The sequence below is a fragment of the Artibeus jamaicensis genome, unplaced genomic scaffold (assembly GCF_021234435.1).
Source record: "Artibeus jamaicensis isolate MK-2021 breed Jamaican fruit bat unplaced genomic scaffold, CSHL_Jam_final contig_402, whole genome shotgun sequence".
Classification (NCBI taxonomy): Eukaryota; Metazoa; Chordata; class Mammalia; order Chiroptera; family Phyllostomidae; genus Artibeus; species Artibeus jamaicensis.
The window spans coordinates 8,947,619-8,968,752 of NW_026521818.1; the positions used below are offsets into that span (position 1 = coordinate 8,947,619).

A 21,134-nucleotide genomic window follows, 5' to 3' on the forward strand; every position below is an offset into this window, starting at 1 on the left:
TGATGAGTTTACCCTGTGGTGCAGGTCACGTGCATTGGTTTCCTGTTTCTTACAGCTGACAGTACCCCACCTGCATAAGGCACAACTCAGATTCTTCTGCAAGCTGCAGGGTGGGCAACAGGCCCACAGAGGATTCAACATGGAAGCTCTCCAGCATGTGGCATAATTCTCCAGAACTTCCCCGTGGGTTGTGTGTGTAAATCTAAATTTATGTGTGGGTACATATGTATACGCACACAAACAACTGACTAAGCCCATACCTTTACCTTTTTGCATCCTCAGTTTAGCTATTTTTATAATCCCTTGTTACAACTGTGAAGTTCAACATATACATTTATTTGGTACTTAACATTTTTCATCATAAAAACGCCACATTGAGAGAGACATTGTGCTTGGTGCTCTACAGAGGAGCACAGATCAATGCCTCTTTTCAAAATACTTCTCCACAATATGCAACAGGGTTAGTCATAATCAAGTTTGGTCAAGGGTAAAGAATACAAACATTTATTTAAGAAATATCATCTAGCATCAATTGATCTGAGTTTGGCAGGCACAAAGAATGGGTGATTGTTTTGTTGGTGTTTGAAATTTGAGATACAGGAAGCAGTATGGCAAAAAAATACTATTTATTAAAATTGAAAAAGAAAAGGTAGTAAGCTACTTTGATGGAAAGGGACTTGAGGTTAAGAAAACGTCACCATGCAATGAAAACAATCGTTTCTTCAAGTACTTACTAGTAGAAAGGAAGTTAGACTTACTTGCACGATCTGGGGGGTATGTTCCTTACGGAACATTTGGGTTCCTGGCTACAAAGAGGTGAATGCAGACCGGTGTGAGCTGACCCCAGGACTAGAAGGAGATTCAGAGAAGTGGGATAAGGAGAAAGAAAAGTCAGGCAGAATGTCTTTGCTCAAGGGTCCTTATGAAAATATGTTTTTTAAAATGAGTAGATGTGTATTACAATTTTTTCTGTGACTATAAAAGTATAACAGGCAGCACGAGAAAAGCTGTAAACATATAATACCCTTTCCTTGTAAACGGACAGACCTCCTGAATCTATATTATATATCAGCATTACAAAATTCTAATTTTTTTGCTTGTTCCCTTTTCTGGTTTTTAGTTGTTCACATTCTCAGAGAGAACAAAGGCCTTTATAGGCCCATCAATCCAGTCCTTTTATTTCACAGATAAAGAGAGTAAGCAGCTTGCAATGGCCACATTCATCCTCAGCAGCAAAGACTGAACAAGGTCTCTTGATCTCCCTAGGCCCTTTTTGCATTATAACAGGGCATTATTCAAACCACACTCCATCCTGGTCTGTACCCGATGATACCCATCAAGGCTGGGGCAGAAGGCTGTGAGGGAAAGGAATAGGTCTGTTTGGGGCTTCTTAGAAGAGGAGGTGATAAAACACATCTCCTACTTCTATCCCGACTCTAAATACTGAGAGACGGACAGACAGAGAAGTGGGGGGCAGACAGAGAGAGACTATACTGAACACCTGAGAAATGCTTCCTGGATAGAACTTTGTGCATGAGAGAAATTTTTTAAGGGGTAGATGAGAGGTAATTGATTAAAGAGTATCTGGCTGAGGACACACAATCATAAACCTTTCAGCAGCTCTGCAATAAAGCCCTGGGTATAGGAGATGACCACCAGGGGGAGCCTCAGGGTGGACATCTCCACCCTGCTCCACGGAGTCTCCAACCACCACACTAACAACTGAGTTACTAATTGCTGGTGGTACTTGCCTCCAAATGTGCCAATTCCAGAAAAAGAAAATACATTTGTCTGGATTCTTTTTAAAAGTCCCACCATTCTCACATCTATTTCTGATTTCACATTCATCAGCACTCAACACTCTGCATGTTCTATCCTGGCTAACCAGATTCTCTGGGTGACAATACGGGGGTGCTTTACCACAACACTCATGAGGGGTGTCTCAAGAGGGAGGGCGATCAGATCTCTCTGGGCCAGTCTTATGTGTGTCTTCTAAGAACGAAATTCAGTGGAAGTGTTTTATATAGATATATTTTAAAGCCTCATCTGAGGAGATATGTATTAATGTTTTTAAGAGAAAGGAAGGGGGATAGAGAGAGAAACATCAATGTGAGAAACATCGATCCATTGCCTCACGTACATGCCCCGACCAGGAATCGAACCTACAACGTAGGTATGTACCCTGGCTAAGGAACAGACCCACAACCTTTTGGTGTATAGGACAATACTCCAACCACCTGAGTCACCTGGCCAGGGCAAAAAGTGTTATATTTTTTAAATGTCTATAATATAATTTTTTGTTCAAAGTGCAACACTAGGACTATGAATTGAAAATATCCTTTGTCATATTCATGAACTAGGAAAACTGACAGCAAAGTTCTTGAAACTCTGACATTCTCAAGTTTACTGAACATTAAAAAGTACCACAATTCTTTGGTTGGCAGGAATTCATCTTCCTCGTGTTCCACAGGTTCCTATAAGAACAGGATCTCTTTTATTTAAAGTTTTCCTGGAAACTGCTTTCTGAAGTGAAGATAAATCATTTGTTTTATAAGAAAAGAGCCAGCCATGTGTTCTGTGCACCATCTCAGGCAATAAATTGCATTTGTACCATTTTTCTTGTCTCTTTCCATATAGCTTGTTGTGTCTTATACACAGACTCCTGAAAAATTCTTTCAACTTGCGTATGGAAGCCACGACTTTCTTCCTCCAGGGCATTGATGGTTCGAAGAGCAAAGGGAGTCCTTTCCCGGGGCAGGGGATTGTTCAGGGGCCGCATGGGTATAACTGAGTTGTATTTGTGCTGTCTGTTAACAGAGTTCATTAGGGATGTATAGAACTGGAACTTACACCAGGTGTCTCTTAAAAAGTTTTCCGTCAACAACAAGATTGTCCATGCAGACCCATTTACAGCATCATCTAAATTCTGTAGATGCTGTCTGCCACATGGCATCTCAGCAAAAATAATTCCAGGTTTGATGCCAAAGCGATTTTGGAGCAGATCCTGGACTCTGAGAGCTTCGCTTATGTCATCTTCTGCATGCAGTATCACAAATTTGAAGAACACCTCTTCGTCTTCCTCTTCGTCAGGCATCCCGTCCACTCCCTCAGCTTCCCGCTGCTCTCCTGTCGGCATCTCTGTCGGACTGCTGTGCCCAGCAACATCGCACAGGGGGATTTTAGAGTTCCTGGAATCTGACTCATGATGTCTTTGACTTGTATCCACACTGTGGCTTTTACCCAAAGAGAGAGAAAGAGGGCAAGGATCTATTTTAGACTTTCCGACACCCATTATAAATATCCAAGTTGGAAGAGAAAAGCTTTAATTCTTGGCATTTCTTTTCATTCTAAAAGAAGAAATAACAAAGAGAAGAACACTGTAAATTTAATCAAAACATTAAAAATAGAAATTTGCATTCAGCCTGAAAAGCTCAAGAACATGACAATATATAGGTCCTAAGAAAGAAATGCCAAACAGATGAGTGGGAAACAAAATCACTTGTCTTTGGTGAGCTCCTAAGGGCTACTACAGATAGTCCAGGGTAAGTTAAACCGAGGGGTCCAGGGAAATGTTATAGGAGACACTTGGAAATATCGAATGGCAACATTATATTAGCACTATAAACCTCCAGAATAAAATGAATTACTTTGGTATTGTAGTGAAGAGGTACCACAGCACTCTATCAATTTGGAGCTAAAATATAACTTCTCCATTATCAAGTTATTGTGTAGAGTAGAAATATGAAAATCTAAAAAAACAATATTCAAATATTAGGTACAAAATTTATTTTTGTATCAAACACAAATACAAAACAGAGTACAAATATCCTAAAGCTGGCTAGCAGGCAGCTCCTACTGACTCAGCACAGAAAGACTGAAAATGCCAAGCATCACTGGTTCAGAGCTTTTTTATTTTTCTAAGGTCAGGCGTTACTGCTGTAATGGGGCTGGTGGAGAAATTATAATGAAATTATAATAAGGGTCGTGAAAAGTCAGGCAAACTTTCTTCCAGCTAATCCTGGGAATACTAAATAAAACATATTCACCTAGGGAAAAATTAACATCTTGGTTTGGAAGTGAAATCTACAAACAAAGACTTGGGATTTTCTACAGTGAAATCAAAAAAGAATCATCACTGTCTAAACTCATTTTTTTGTTTAAAAAATTCTAACAGTGGAAGAATTTAATCAACCATAAAAGAAAAGTATTCCATGTGAATCTAATTTAAATAAATATTCAGATAATGCTGGTAATGTTAATGTAACTCCAAAATAAGTAGTTATAAAGGGTATTCTTCTATCAAAAGAAAATTTAGGATACATAAATATAGGCTTTGTATTTTCAAACATGGCCCACATTGTTTATTTTCCAGAGTAGTTTATTTATTGTTTATGGACAAGGACCAGAGTTCAGTAAGAAATCAGAATTACATCCATAATGACGTAAGTAACACAACTCCATATGTCAAAATAATTCAGGTTTAGAAGAAACCATTCAGCAAAAATGATGAAAAATTGTTATGGGAAGATAAGATAAAAAAGAAACACAGAGAACTTCTTTCTAATATATAGAGAGAGTGAAAGGGTTTGCTACTGCCTCTGAATGGGGAGGGTATCGTTGCTACTGTCTGCCATTTATTGTATCTGTACTTCAGGTTCTGTCTCCACAGTGTAGTACGCCAATTACCAAGAGGCTTTCTAGCCATAATAACTCTAAACTGCTACATACATACACACATAAACACATACATCCCAAATAATAAAAACAAGTTCATTTGTTTTCATCGTTTAGGATTAACTGCTGACTTTGTTACTGCTTTACGAAAAAACGTTTTACTACACAAAGTTGCAGAAAGAAGCATCCTCTGCATAAAGATGTGATTGTTAAACCACTCAGAGACATCTCTTTTCTGTGTCTATTAAGATGTTCATTTATTCGTTGACATAGGTTTGTTAAAGCAACTTAACATCATTGTTTTGATCACAAGTTGCTGCAGAGAAGTACACTTGAAGTAATACAAGATAATCATAAAAATGTCAAAAAATTCTAAGGTAAAATGGTGTGTCAAGCTAAATCACAATATTTTTTGAATTTCTAAAAAAGAATGACAACTTTTTTTTTTCCAAAATACCAGTCAGAAAAAGAGCAAAACACTCCAGAAATCTATGGTATGCTATTCAGCTTTCAAGCACTCCCGCCCACCCCAACCCTAAGTAGACCAGAGAGAAAAAAGTTAATGACAATGTCTGAAGAACTTCACTATGACCTTCTAATCTGGATGGCGAGAGGCGGGAAGATGTGGAAAGCCGTGTGCTGGAGACCTGCCTTTCCCATCACCAGTGACTCCAGATGGGGGATGGTCCAGCCAGATCCATCACTGGGGTTGGTTCTCAAGGCTAGAAGAAGGACAGAACCCAACTGTGCTCTCTCTGAGCCAATGAACTCCATCAATAAAGAGGGCTCTACCAGAACACAAGCAAGGAATGGAGTGCTGATGGAAATGGGTGGAGAGAAGAAGGCTCGCAACAAGAATCCTGGAAAACTCCCTTTCAAGTTCTCCTTGCCCATCAGGCATGGTGAGCACCAGGCTAAAGCACTTAGGTTTCATCTCCTTCCCTCAGTGAAATGGGAGGAGAGTGAGGGTGGCCACTGGGGAGAGACACATGAGATGACATTCACAGGAATGAAAACATGTGTGCATCACTTTTTAATTTACTTTTCAAAGAGTGATTGAAATACCTAATGAACTGAAAACATTTGTGTTGAAGAGTCACACTGACCATTATCCATCCAGTTACCCCCATGGCCTCCCACTGGTCAATTTTATGTTTCTCCTATATTCTTCTACTGTTTCTTTATAAATATAGTATATTCTTTCTATCTCTTTTTGAAAAAAGTATTATATATAGTATATGCATCACACGTGCATCATATGCAACATGCACGATACACATATGTATATGTAATTGCTTGTACATTTGTGCACGTGTTACATGCATGTACATGTGTTACATGTGTTCTATATAATACTTTTTGGGAAAATATTACATTCATTTACACACACAAACAGCCAAATACCAGTATATACATAGATTGCCTTTTCTCATTAATACTGTGACCTCAGAGCTTTCCACACCAGTACACAGAGAACTTCTTCACTCTTCCTTACAATGACATAATCTTCCAGCACGTGGGTGTACCCATCTGTCCCCTGTTCCTGGATATGTGAGTTGTTTCCAGTCTACTACTATTATGAACAATGCTGCAATAATAACTTCAGGCAACAGTCATTTCGTATGTGTGCATGCAAGCTCATCCATACAATAATTCTACCAAATGGAGTTTCTGTACCAAAGAACAAATGTATTTATGATAACAATGATTGAACATTTTTTTTGGGGGGGGGGTGTTTTTAACTTGACACAATGACAATCCTACTTCCCCCTCCCTTGCCACAGCAAAGATCCAAGACCACCACAGCTACCAATTATTATTGCCCACAGCCCAACAGAGCTAATCACATCCCTTTAGTCAAGAGAAATGTGGAAAAATATAACTCATCAAAATGAAGTCCTGAGACAGACTCTGAAGGGAAGATCAGAACAGCTCTGAGATATGAAGGACCATGGTCTGGAATATATGCACTCGATATCTAGGCAAAAGAGGGTCCAGTGGAATCCTCCACATTAAACAGGACTAAGATGGAAAGAACAGCTTGGCAAATATGCAAAAATATTATAGACATAAAAAAGAATATAAAGAAGAAACATAGCATACAAAAACTACAATGCTCCAGAATCAGACTGTCTCAATGCAAATCCCGGTTCTGCTATAAAAAAACTGGGGACTTTGTACAAGTTATCAAATATATTTGTGCTTTGATTTTATGTGTAAAATGGTAATAATTATAGGACCCACATTTAGGGGTTTTAGTATATAATTACAGTACCTATAAAGATCAAAAGGACTTATGGCAATGCCCCCCAAACTTCAGCAGCTATTACTGTTATTAAATACGCACCAAGAAGCTGAAGGAAAACTGACACAGCAAATGCTTATGCTCCGGGACAGCGCTACTCAAAGTGCAGTCCACAGACAAGCTGCCTGTCTCTGACCTTTCTGGTGCTGGCCTACGACAAGACATGGGGATTGTGCCAGGATGTCAATCAACTACATGCTGTTCAGTTCAGCTGACTTTTTTCATAGTAAGATATTTTCAATGAAGAAACCAGAATGGTTTACACTGGGTGTGTGCTTCTTATATTATAGATAATCACCTTGATTAATATTCATCTAGGAGACAATAAAGAGAATATGTTATCAATAAAACAAAAATATTAGCCCTGGCCAGGTAGCTCAGTTGGTTAGAGCATTGCCCCATATGCCAAGGTTATGGGTTACATCACTGGTCAGGGCACATTCAAGAAACAACCAATGAATGTATAAACAGGTGAAACAACAAAGCAATGTTTCTCTCTCTCTCCCCAACTTCCTCTCTCTCTAAAATCAATAAATAAAAATATTTTTTAAATACTGAAGATGAGACGACACAATTAGATGAAAAGAGACTGTAGAAAAATCAAGGAGCAAACACCATGAAATAAATATGAAATCAAAATCGTATCAGTTAAATGACAGAAAGGCTTGAAAAAATATCACAGAATATGGAAAGGAAAAAATATAGCTATGGAGATATCTTTTAAACAGCAACTGATATAATCAAAACAAATGCATCTGAAATAGAAAATCTAATAAATACAACAAAAAACTCAGAGATATAACAGATTCACCACCCTAATCCAAATGATCCACCTTACTGATGACAACCAGACATTATGTGCCTCCTGATGTAATCAGTAGGATGTGCACAGTACAGTGTATGACAGGATTTGCTAATGATGTTGAGTAGGCATAGAACATAGAGTTTGGACTTTGGAGGAGAAGTCCAGCCAGAAGATGTATATTTGGCATTTATCTGTCTATAGATTATAGTTAAAACCTAAAAACTATATGAAATTTTAAGAGTGGGTCTAGATAGAAAATGAAAGTGGATTTCTGACTTGCCAGCCCCCACCATCACGGGAGCCCTTTTCTAAAATAAATCTCCCTCCCTCTTTCCATCTCTCCTCTCTCTCTCTCTCTCTCTCTCTCTCTCTAACCTATTAGCCCTGTTTCTCTGGAGAACTCTATCACAGACTTCTTTAAAAGTTTGTTGCCCTAAAACTAAAATTTAATGTTTGCATTTTTAAAACATTATGACCACTTGGGAAGAGAGGCTCCCAAACAATAAGTAAAATAATAACCAATAGTAATTTGATAAGACTGTCAGCTGATTTCTCAAAAGAAATCTTGGCCTGCTAGAAAGGTATTCGATCCCAGTCAGCCCGCAAATCCCCCCCCCCCCTCCCCTCTGATAAATAAAATATTTATAAAAAAAAAAAAAGAAATCTTACAGGCAAGAAGGGCCTGGAAAAGAAGTATTCCAAGTCATGAAAGGCAAGGACCTACATCCAAGATTGCTCTATCCAGCAAAGCTTTCATTTAGAATGGAAGGACAGATAAAGTGCTTCTCAGATAAGATCAAATTCAAGGAGTTCATCATCACCAAGCCCTTATTATATGAAATGTTTTTTTTTAATTTATTTTTTTAATTGATTATGCTGTTACAGTTGTTCTATTCCCCCCTTCATTCCCCTCCACCCTGCCCCCCCATCCCCACCATTACCCCCCTTTAGTTTATGTTCATATGTCTCAAGTCCTTTAGGTTCTATATTTCCCATGCTATTCTTGCCCCGCCCCATCTATTTTCTATCTACTGTCTATGCTACTTATTTTCTGTACCTTCTCCCCCCATCTCCTCCTCCCACTCCCCTGTTGCTAACCCTCCTTGAGATCTTCATTTCTATGTTTCCACTCCTGATCTAGCTGTTCTTTTAGTTTGCTTTTGTTTTAGGTGTGGTTGTTAATAACTGTGAGCTTGTTGTTCTTTCACTGTTCATGTTTCTTTAACTTCTTTTTCTTAGATAAGTCCCTTTAACATTTCATATAATAAGGGCTTGGTGATGATGAACTCCTTGAATTTGATCTTATCTGAGAAGCACCTTATCTGTCCTTCCATTCTAAATGAAAGTTTTGCTGGATAGAGCAATCTTGGTTGTAGGTCTTTAGATTTCATGACTTGGAATATTTCTTTCCAGCCCCTTCTTGCCTGTAAGGTCTCTTTTGAGAAATCTGCTGACAGTCTGATGGGGACTCCTTTGTAGGTGATTGTCCCCTTAGCTCTTGCTGCTTCTAGGATTCTCTCCTTCATTTTAATTTTGGCTAATGTAATTATGATATGCCTTGGTGTGTTTCTTCTTGAGTCCAACTTTTTTGGTACTCTCTGAACTTCTTGGATTTCCTGGAAGTCTATTTCCTTTGCCAGATTGGGGAAATTTTCTTTTATTATTTGTTCAAATAATTTTTCCACTGGTGGCTGTGACTTTCCCCCTTCTGGTACCCCTATAATTCGGATATTGGAGCGTTTAAAGATGTCCTGGAGGTTCCTAAGACTCTCCTCATTTCTTTGAATTCTTGCTCCTTGACTCTTTTCTGTTTGGCCATTATTTGCTTTCTTCTGGTCCACTCCATTGATTTGAGTCCCAGTTTCCTTTTCATCGCTATGGGTTTTCTGTGCAATTCCATTCATTTCAATTAGTTTCGCCTTCATATATTTGTCTAATTTGTCGGTATAATCAACCAGATCTGTGAGGATCCTGATGACCAGTGTTTTAAACTGTGCGTCTGAGAGTTTTGCTATTTCTTCGTCGCTTAGATTTATCTCTGGGGCTTTGAGGTCTTCCTGCGACATTTTTGGTCTGTTCTGGCCCTTTAAATGTGAGAAGCGGCGCCTTGGACTCCCAGGTCGCTGGGTTGTGACGCTGTATGTGGGGGCGTGGTATATGAAATGTTAAAGGGACTTATCTATGAAAAAGAAGATAAAAAAGATGAACAGTGAAAGGACAGCAAACTCACAATTATTAACAACCACATCTAAAACAAAAACAAAAGCAAACTAAGAACAGGAACCAGAACAGGAACAATTAGAACAAGAGCAGAGCCACAGAAATGGAGATCACATGGAGGATTATCAATAGGGAAGTGGGAGGGGAAGAGAGAGGAGAAAGGTACAGAGAATAAGTAGCATAGATAGTAGGTAGAAAATAGACACAGGGAGGGAAAGAGTAGTTTGTGAAATGTAGAAGCTAAATAACTTATAAGTAGAACCCATGGACATGAACTAAAGGGGAGGAATGTGGGTGGGAGGGGGTGTGCAGGGTGGAGGGGAGTGAAGAAGGGAAAAGGGGAACAACTGAAATAGCATAACCAATAAAATATACTTTTAAAAATTAGATAATAAAATACATGCACATACACAATTTTACTTGCCCATATGTTTACCACAGAAAAGGCTTTGTGTTTAAATCACTGCCTCTGAAATTTAACACATTTAAATTAAGGAATCTAGTACTGGACTTGACTCCTTCAGCCTTTAAGTTCTCTCCTATCTAAACAGCACCATCTTCTGGCGAATACATGTAAAATCAATGGTTTCCTGTCAATTTTTTCACTATTTTTTCAGTAATTTTGTTGATTATGCTATCAGAGTTGTCCCAATTTTCCCCCTTTTGTCCCCCTCTGCCCAGTAACCCCCTTCCCTTCAGCAATATCCCCACCCCAGTTCATGTCCATGGGTTGTGCAAGTTCTTTGGCTTCTCCATTCCTGTACTGTTCTTAACATCCCACCTCTCCAGTCTATTTTGTACCTACCAATTATGCTTCTTAATCCCTGCACTTTTTCCATTTTCCCCTTTTCTCCTCCCAGCTGATAACCTTCCAAATGATCTCTATATCTATAATTCTGTTCCTATTCTGCTTATTTGTGTAGTTTGTTGGTTTTTTTCTGTTTAGATTCAGTTGTTGATAGTTGTGAGTATGGTGTCATTTTAATGCTAATAGTTTCGATCTTCTTTTTCTTAAATAAGTCCTTTTAAAATTTCATGTAATGGCTTAGTGATGATTAACTCCTTTAACTTTACCTGTCTGGGAAGCACTTCATCTGCCCTTTGATTATAAATGATAGCTATGCTGAAGGGAGTAATCTAGGTTGTAGGTCATTGCTTTTTGTAACTTTGAATACTTCTTGCCGATCCCTTCTTGCCTGCAAGGTCTCTTTTGAGATATCAGCTGATAGTCTTATGGGAACTCCTTTGCAGGTAACTCTCTGCTTTTCTCTTTCTGCTTTTAAGATTCTTTCATTATCTTTAACCTTTGGCATTTTAATTGATGTGTCTTGGTGTGGTCCTCTTTGGGTCCAACTTCTTTAGGATTCTCTGTGCTTCTTGGACTTACATGTTTATTTCCTTTGCCAAATTAGGGAAGTTTTCTTTCATTATTTTTTCAAATCAGTTTTCGATTTCTTGCTCCTCCTCTTCTTGGGGCATCCCTAAGACTTGGATGTTGGCACTTTTGGAGATGTCCCAGAGTCTTCTTATACTATCCTCGTTTTTTTCATTCTTCTTCCTTCTGTTCTGATTGAATGTTTATTTCTTCCTCATGTTCCAAATCATCGATTTGAATCTCTGCCTTCTTCCCTTTGCTGTGGATTCTTTATTTCACTTAGTGTAACCTTCATTTCCTCCTTTATGTTGCTGCCATACTCAACAAGTTCTCTGAGCATCCTGATCATCAGTGTTTTGAACTCTGCATCTGATAGGCTGGCCAATCTCTATTTTGCTTAGTTCTTTTTCTGGAGTTTTGTTCTGTTCTTTCATTTGAGCCATATTTCTTTGTGTCACCTCAATTTGGCAGCCTCATGTTTTCTGTGTATTAGGTAGAGCTGTTTTGCCTCCCTGTCTTAGCACACCTGTTAAGTTATATGGGGTGGAACCTTAGGTATTCACCAGGGTGGGGCAACTCACTTTACCAAGTTGTGGCTCTGTGTTGGGAGAGGGTTCAGTGAGGGGATAATGACACTGCTTTGCTGCTGGAGGTTTGCCCAACACTCATCCTGTTTCCAGTCACTTCACCAACTTCCCATATGCAACTGGCATCCTTCCAGCTGTTGCCCTGGTGTTGAATCCCTGAGTGGGTGGGTTTGCATGTGTTCTAAGTCCATATGGGCCCTTTAAACCGACTCTCTTGAGAAACTGGCAATCTCTTCCACCACCCCAGCCCTCACTGGATTTAACAGCCAGAAGTTATAGGGTTTTATCTTCCCAGTGCTGGAACCGTGGGCTGGGCAGTCCAGCCCGGGGCTGGGATCACTTGTTCCCAAAGTATCCCTCTGGATTTTCATCTACCACACGTGAATATGGGACCACTAGTTCTACCACTGCTGCTGCCTCTCCACATCACACATCTCCTCGTCTCTCCACTCCAACTCCACGTCTCCGCCCCTCCCTACCCATCTGGATAAACATGGCTTAAATCCTTGGTTGTTGGACTTCCATACAGTTCGATTTTCTGGCAGTTCTGGGTGTTATTTGTTTTGAGGTTAGTTGTAATTCTTGTGGTTGTGCAAGGAGGCAAAGTGAGTCTACCTACACGTCCATCTTGACCAGAAGTCAATTAATACATTTTGATGTTAAAAACGTACTCTGTACCAAGACCTGCTAGGTTTAAGGGCTGTGAAGCCAGAATAAGTAGAAAACTAGGTGCTTCATTCAGAAAACTAGGTGCTTCACCTTCATTACAGGTGCTAGGAAAGATACCTGCAGCATGGAATAATATGCATTTATAGGGCTGAGAGAGGTGGACATTTTCCATGCAGTAGAACTAGCATTTGCAAAAACGAGGCACCAGAGGGCAAATTCTATTAGGATAATTTGACAGTATGTGTTATTATGGCTCATGTGTATTAATATGAAGGCAAGAGGAAGGTAGTGGTAAGAGATAAGAAGAGAGATAAACAAGGATTAGAGAGCATAAGGATTCTAATCTATTATGTTCAAGACTTTGAATTTGATCTTGTTGACAGAGGGCCTCTAGCAGGTGTACGTGAGGAAATGATATGATCTGACTCGTTTAGACAGGGTAAAATAGTTGCAGTAAGGAGATTAGGCTAGGAGCCTGGAAGGCCTTACATTGGGAGAACAACCAGTTGAGAGGCAATAACCTGTGTGAGAAAGCAGAGTCCAGACCTAAGGAAGTGATAATGGACCCAAAGATGTGTAGTAGGTAACAAAGGCAAGTAGGTGCCAGAAAGAAGAATCAAGTGTGCCTCTCAAGCCTGATCCTTGTGTAACTTGGTAATGTTGCCGTTTGCCAAGATGAATGGGGTGGGGGTGAAGGTGGGCGTGACCAATTAATCCAGCTGGGGATATAAGGAGGCTGGGGTTCCCATAACCTAGAAGAGGAGCTGTCCAATAGGCAGTTACACAGGTAGACCCAATGCTTGGGAGAGCATTTTCATGGAGGATAAAAGTTTGGTACTAGTTCAAATTTGTGAGTAACTAAGAACAGGTAGAAAGAAAGGAGAACAGAGACAGAACTAATGCCCGCAAGGCATCCAGGGGAGAAGGGGCCCACAAAGGAGGGAGAGAGTGGTCCTGGAGCAGGAGGAGAATCAGATGCAGATGGGCTTCTGGAGCCAAGGGAAGAGAGTGCTTGGAGCAAGGGTCAGTCCCCTGCAGGTAGCGCCTGCACGAATGGTGGGAGTCACATCAGACTGCAGTGTCCTGAAAAGTCTACCGGAAGTGAGGGCCTGAGGAGAAGGGAAAACTTAGTTGAGAAAGAAGGGAAAAGCAAGCCAATAGCAACAAATGAGCGTGAGGTCAGGAGAGGATTTCATTGAGAAGTAATACTTGCATTGCCTAGAAACTGAGAAAATTTGCTAGTAGAGAGAAAGAATGAACAATATGGGCAGGAGCATCTTAGAGCTGAGCTGTTATCCTCTTGGTCATAGGGCAGCTCTGTCGCTCGTCAAATTCCCTCTTTCCCTGGGAGGGCAGAGAAAATTTGCCACTTAACTCCCAAGTGTGCTGTGCTGTGTGATAATGTCGGTGAACACTGGGTAACGTGGTGACACACAGGACTTTGGGGTTTACCTTCTGGGAAGAAGGTTAGTGCACATTTGTTTGTATGAGGGACAGTTGCATTATCTTGAAAGAAAGCATATTGCTATTACTATTGTTGCCTGGCAGTTTAGATGTGGAAAGAAGGCGGGTATGATGTGAAGCAGACAAAGAAGTATTCTGCAGCAGGTACTGCAGATTTGCTCATCCAATTTGACTTCCTTTTAGTGTGCCTTCCCGAACTCCCTGCACCACAAGTACTAAGAGCTGTATTTCCTAGACTCCCTTGACACTAGGGTTCCAGATGTAATTTAAATTCTACCAATCAGATATACTTACATGTTTGAGTTAAACATGAAGGCAGGCAGAACACGAGGCACTTATTTTGCTGGTTCAGACTCCAGCAGAGTTGGCATGACTCAGGAGCTGGCAGCTCCCTAATGTGGCAGGTTTCCTGGTCATGGCAAAGGTCCAAGTAACACTAGACCCATGCTGCTAGGTGGTATGAGGAGGTGTCTTTAGACCCCTAAACACTCAACCTAGAGTCTAGCTCTTCAACCTTCCTGATGAGACTATAAATCTTGGAATACCCTCTAGCGCATACCTTTCTGCTTAAACTAGCTAGAGTAGATTCTGTTCCCTGCAACTAAATTGTGATTGATACAACATATGAACTCAGGACAAGGAGCTACAACACAGGTCAGCAGCAAAACATGGCCTGAAACCTATTTGAAAAAAAAATTTTTTTATTGATTGATTTGGGGTGGTGGGGAGAGACAGAGAGAAAAAAAAAAGGGAAAGACTTGTTCCACTTCATGCATTCATTAACTGATTCCTGTATGTTCCCTGACGAGGGATGAAAGCTGCAACCTTGGCTTATTGGGACAATGCTGTAACCAAATTGCTCCAGCCAGGGTCCACCAGTTTTTGTAAATAAAGCTGTAGTGGAAGACAGCCATGCCCATTTATTTATGTACTCTCTGTAGCTAATTTCCTGCTACAGAGGTACATTTGAGTAGTTACGATAGAAAGCATATGGCCCATAAATCTAACAATATTTTACTTCCTGATTCTTTCCAGAAAATGTTTGCCCACCTAAGGATGACAACAGGGGAGTGCCAGGGGACAACAGAACAGACTTGTGTCAGCCAGACAGGGAACGTGTGGACTTTTCTTTCACTTCATCACACTGAAAATATTTTTTAAATCCCAACTAGGGTAATTAATACTTTCAGGAAAAGGTAGAATTTGAATCCATCCTGATCTTACACTGAAATAACATTATTACAAATAACATCATCACCTGCCCAGTTATGACAGCCAGAAACCTGAGGCGTGGCAGACACTTTCCCCTTCCTCTCCTACACTTTCAGTTCCAACCATCACCAAGTTCTGTGTATTCAGCCTCCAAAGCACATCTCAAATTGCTCCGCTTTCCCTCTCCACATTTTCAACCCAGGTCAACATCTCTCCCCTAGCCCACTGCACTGCTTCCTAATTGGTCTCTTCTGTCCACTCTGGTCAGTCTAACCCATTCTTCATTCAGCAGCCACATTGATCTTTTTAAACACATACATCTGATCAAGTTACTCATATTTACAACCCACCAATGGCTCTGGACTGCTCTGAGAATAAACATTTCTTAATGGGATCAATGCTGCCCTGTATCCGACTCCTCAGCTCCAACTTCATCTCTTTCCTCTCTCCACTTTGTTCCTCCAGCTCCCTGGACATGAGTCTTTTTTTTTTCAGATGCTCCAATTTGCTCAGCTTTCTCCTGTCACAGGATCTATGAAGACATTTGACCACAATTTTGAAGTATGAGTTATGTGACTCTATTTTCTTACTAGGCAACTTGTATGTAGTATCATACATAGGCTAGCCAAAACTCTACTGAAAGTAAACAATCAGAATGTTCAAAAACTGGGGAATGGCAACAACATAATTATGTCATATTTGTATATGGTGAATCCTATTAAATTGTTAAAATGTTTGAGTGTTATGAATAACTTTAATATGAGAAATGCTTCTATAATAAGTAAAAACAGTAGAGTATAATATAGAAAATACAGTATGATCTCAGCTTTGTAAAACAAACTAGAGAAAATAGATTGGAAAGAGGTACACCAAAAAGGTAACATTGGTTATTGGTGTTTGCTGGGTGTGTAAATGTACATATAATCTATATGTGTATCTATATATACCCTTTTTCTACAATGATAATGCTATCTAAAAAGTTATTTTTTTAGTAAATAAGAAAACTGTTTTCTAGGTTATGTGCTTTAAAATAGAGGTCAGTTCATGTGATGCCCAGATACTATATTCCTTATGTGCCATATCCGCACACTCCAGATGGGTAAAGCCCATTTCCAAGTTTAACTCTTGTTGACCTCCTACTTTCTAACTATATGAAAATTTTCAAAGAGTCTGGGCTTGCTAACTCTAAACCAAACAGAGATCTCCCAACATTCTACTTATTTACAAGCACCATGGAGCAGTATCATCTCCATCTAAACAGATCGCTGAGCAAGTAAACATGTAATTATTTGAAAACAAGCACACACACACACAAACTGCTTCTACCAGGTGAAACAGCAAAAACACAAACGGACCTTGCCTGGGCACTGGCGTTTTTATCTGTGAAGCCATCTCTGGATTCACCCACTAGGAAGCCCCACATTGCTGAGTGCTGTCTAGCTCACACATACTGAAGCTTCAGACACATGTTTTCATTCTAATGCACTCCTGGCTTCCCTTTTAAGCCTCCTACTCTTCTCTTTGATACATATCCCACATCCACTTATTTTAAAAATTTATTTAATATTCTATTGCACAGATTTATTCACGCATCCCAATTCTGAAATTAAATTTTTTTTCTTCTAGAACAGGGTAAGGTAATACATATACTACTGATAACATCGCAAAGTCCTTGGGATTAAAATGAGAAATAAGCATTATAAATTAAACAGTCTTTATCCCCCAGTGGCTTTTGCTAAAGATAGAAATATTGTTTTTCATTTCCATTCCCATGTATTTTAAAAAGACAACTAAATTTTGCTCTAAAATCTTGATATTCTCAAAACCGCTTAGTCACTACACCTAAAAAACTTGTATAATATTTTCCACTTCATTTTTCTTCTTTGCATTTAAACTACCTGTTACTGATATCATTCAGAAAGTCTCTAAATCAGAGACCACTGCTTCCTATGGAAGCAATGGAATTGCCAAAAAAAATATTGCATACTTTTTTTGGTAGACTGGAGAGCATTTTTCTTTCACTTTCTAAATTTAAAAATGAGAACTGGCACCAAAGGGCAAACTCCCAAACAGGAAGAACATTTTATAAAGGCACAGAATTTAAGGGCAAACCATATCTTATCAAAATGAGGCTCAAGAGAAAGGATCTGTTGTGCACTTCGATATTAGAGAATCCTAGCAACCAACAATGTTCTAGAGGTGCATAAGCTTCGTGCAATACTAGTATCTGACAGCAACATACCTGTGGGTCAGTAGCAAAAAAGTTAAAACAGGACTCTGGCAGATAAAACATCTGAACAGGGAAGTGAGGGAAGCAAAGGAGCACAGCCTGTGATGGCCTAGCGGAGGTCCATTGCAGGCGAAGGTAACAGCAGCAGGATCTTCATCCCTTCACTGAAATAAGCAATAAAGAAGGTAGGAGATAAGATCATAGTCGTCAGGGATTAGATCACATAGGGCTTTGAAGCCACTGTTAAGAGTGTGGTTTTTATGACCGCAATAAATAGCCACCAAAAGGTTTTGAAGCGAAGTCAAAGCTCTAATTGTATATGAGAAAAGTCATTGCTTTTTGTAGAAAGACTGTAGAGGAGCAAGGGCAGAAGCAAGAAGAGCAAATCTTAGAATTCACGGTCATCTAGGTAAGAGACTGTGGTCTGCATGACAGAGAGAGTGAGATGTGTTTAGATTTGAGATATTTTTTCAAGGTAGAAACAAAAAATTGCTAGATGCTTGGATGTAGGGTCTCAGCATCAAGATGCATCAAAGATGATTCTTAGAGTTTCAGCCTAGTCCAATGGCATTAACATTTACTGAGATAAGGAAGGTAACTGAGGGGAAAGTGGAGGGGACAACTGGGTGGGTGTGATATCAGCAACTGTGTTTGACCATTTTTTCAGTGAACAACCTGGTCGAGAACCAGACTGTTTGAGAACTGAGACATTCCAGAACCAAGGTTTGGCTGTACTAAATTTAAACGTCTACTAGATTTCCAGATGGAGTTCGTGAGTAAACAGCTGGATGAACACATCTGGAGGTTGGCAGAGGTAAAGATAGAGATAAAAATTTGGAAGTTATAACCTTATAGATGTTATTCACAGCCATGGAATATGGCTTAGACAGAAACTGCCTTGGGATAAACTATGGCTAGAAAGAGAATATGGCCAAGAACTGAGCCTTGTGGTACTCTAACGTCTAATGGTTGGGAAGAGGAGAAGTCTGCAGACACAGGAGTGACTAGTGAGAAGAGGTGACCTGGAAGCTTACTGAAGAAGGAACAACGTGGAGGGAGCTAAAGTGAAAACTCCACAGATACTGGCTTTCATAAGTGACAAGGGGGTGATGAAGATAAAAAGCCCGGAGGAATGGGTGGATGATGAAATAGGAGAAGTGGAAATAGAGACTTGGTGGCAAGTCCTTTAATGAAGTTTTGCTGTTTAAATAACAGGCAGCAAAGAAATGGGCAGGACCTGGAATGGGATGTTTGCAGGTGGAGGGCAGCTTATTTAAAGGCAAGATTTATCAGCAGACTAGTATTTGTTAAATGAATAAATAAAAAATACCATGAGGAGTAAATGGTTCAACAGTATAAAAGTGGTTTATACTCAAGTTCCATACAGCCGGACATGAGGAACATTTACTCTGCTTCATAAGGAAGTAAGACATTATTTTACTCTGGCTCATCTATCTACTTTCGGATTTAAGTGAGATATAAAATAGAGTTGCTTACCTCTATCCATAACCAACACACTATTTAAAGTGTTAAAATATATTTTAAACACCCTCCATTTTTTAAGTTTACTGCCATGAAAAACTGGAGGGGTCCTAACTAATATAATGCCGAAAACTAGTTCACAGTTGCCAGCCCAAATTATTTTTATCCAACAAAACCTTGAGCATTTTGTGCCTGGATGAAGTCCACGCAGAACCTGTAAGTCATTTAAGACTCTGGGCTAATTGCTTTATCGCTCGGAGGTTTCTTTTAAAAATGGGTTTCCTAGTCCAGGTGAAACTTAGAAGAACACCAGAAAGTTGTGTAGATTTTTCCTTCACAGTAAGGAGCCCGCGGCTGGGCCGGTAGCAAGGCCACCCCGCCCCTAAGCCCAACCGGAGCCCGCGGCACCTCCCCCCACCTCCGCGCCCCACTAGCCTGTAAGGGGTGCGGGCTTTTTCATCTTCTTCAGCCCCAGAGCGGACCCACTCGGTGGGCGACCTTTCCTGGGTGCTGGGAGGGAAAGGTGACTTGTCCTGTAGCCACGCCCACTGCCCCTCCCCCCACGCTCCGCCTGGCGGAAGTCGCAACATTGCGAGGTCCCCACCCCACGGCTGACACTTAACCCCTGGATGTCGCCTTGCCCCGCCCCCACCCCACCCCCGCAGCTGCCTGGGTATTGCTTGGGCCTGGGAGGCAGTGCCTTGGGGCGAGTCAGAAGTTATAATCTGGCTGGACCTGTCCGCGCGGGGGGGGGAAAAACCCTGCCATTCACAAGGGGGTAAAAGAGCAAATCACGCCGGAGAACTCTCGTCTGGGCAACTGGGAACTCTCCCTGCGCTGTGGCTTTCCCCGCCCCCCTCACTCTCCACCTAAATCCTGAGTTGGAGGCCAGGAGGGGCGGGGGCGGGGGCGGGGGCGGGGAGGTGGTTTGGAGCTCCACCGCATCTGCTGCTACTCAAACTCCTGGGTACCCCAATGGGGCTGCAGCCACTGCTTTTGTCTTCCAGACACACTCAACACTGAGCCCCCCATAAGGTCCAGGCCTCCTAGACCGGACCCCCTGGGAAATGGCGTATCTTACCCAAACACGCAGATTCTGGACTTTTCCCCTGAGCTACTAGCGACTGCTTCCAAGGTGGTCCCTTGACGTTTCCTTTCCCTTTGGACTCTCACTGAATGTCGCTGGAGCCAGTCACCCCCTATCCCCAATGTCCACCATGCTCAGGTTCCTTTTCCACAACCTAAATGGACTGGGAATTCACTGATTATTAAGGCAGAACAACAACAACAAAAAAGCAATCAAGTGAATGAAGCATAAAAAGCCTTATGCCAACATAAGAAACATCCAGTCATGTAAAAATATTTGAGTTTATTTGAGCCAAACTGACAACAATTGACCCAGAAGCAAAATCTCAAGGAATTGAGAAAATGCTCCAGCGAATGGCAGTTTTGCACCTTATTTTATAAAACAGAATGAAGGGAGGAGGCCTAAGGGGGTTATATGAAATTCATTGGTGATAGATTAGGGAGGTGGGAGAAAGCAAAGCAGAGAAATCTCTGGGACTGAATAAAAAAGAAAATGAGTAGACACATTTCTTTAACATAGGTATGTATAGAACAGTTAATAACACAACAATGAGGGGCTCTATGGGCTCCTGCTCTGGTTGGAGGTTGTGCCCTGAGGGGTCTGGAAAAGGGAAGTTACCCTGACAGTCCATAGGTGTGTTATCACAGATGCAAAAAAGGCAGTAAGACCAGCTCAGTTAAGGTAAGGATTGACCTTTGTCAAGAAAGACACCAGCCCAGGAAATGACTTCCTGCTGTCACCTGCTTTCAGTTAGAAAGTTTTTAGACAACCCTGTGTGATTACTTTAGGTCTCTGAGTTTGCAAGGCCACCATGCTGGTCTCACGCAGGCTTGTCAGGTTTCGTTCACACTTATAAAGCCAAATACTTGATCCTACCCTACCTACTTCGGGCTCCCAATCCTAGTCACATCCTAAGAACCCAGTCCAAAGATAGTCTCCCAGCCCTTCTCTTATTCTTAGGCAAAGATAGAGGAAAAAATTTGGAAGTTATCTATTTCCTGCCACAGATAGAGTTAGGAGTTAT

General features: G+C 40.7%; 1 protein-coding gene across 2 annotated transcripts; it reads right to left on the minus strand.

Moving 5' to 3' along the window:
- Positions 1–488: 488 nt before the first annotated feature.
- TICAM2 (TIR domain containing adaptor molecule 2) lies at positions 489–19,561 on the minus strand. Of its 2 annotated transcripts, none has more exons than XM_037163547.2 (2): positions 19,459–19,561; positions 489–3,347 (listed from the first exon to the last, which is right to left on the minus strand). In XM_037163547.2, exon 2 carries the CDS (start codon positions 3,290–3,292, stop codon positions 2,588–2,590), a length of 705 nt encoding a protein of 234 aa, XP_037019442.2. In that variant the 5' UTR covers positions 3,293–3,347; positions 19,459–19,561; the 3' UTR covers positions 489–2,587. The 2 variants fall into 2 exon arrangements, with proteins under 2 accessions (XP_037019442.2, XP_053521265.1); XM_053665290.1 differs by lacking the exon at positions 19,459–19,561 and adding an exon at positions 17,554–17,705.
- Between the last annotated feature and the right edge of the window lie 1,573 nt (positions 19,562–21,134).

Coding starts and splice junctions, on each gene's coding strand:
- TICAM2 (XM_037163547.2), bottom strand. CDS start 3,292: ATGGGTGTCGGAAAGTCTAAAATAGATCCTTGCCCTCTTTCTCTCTCT.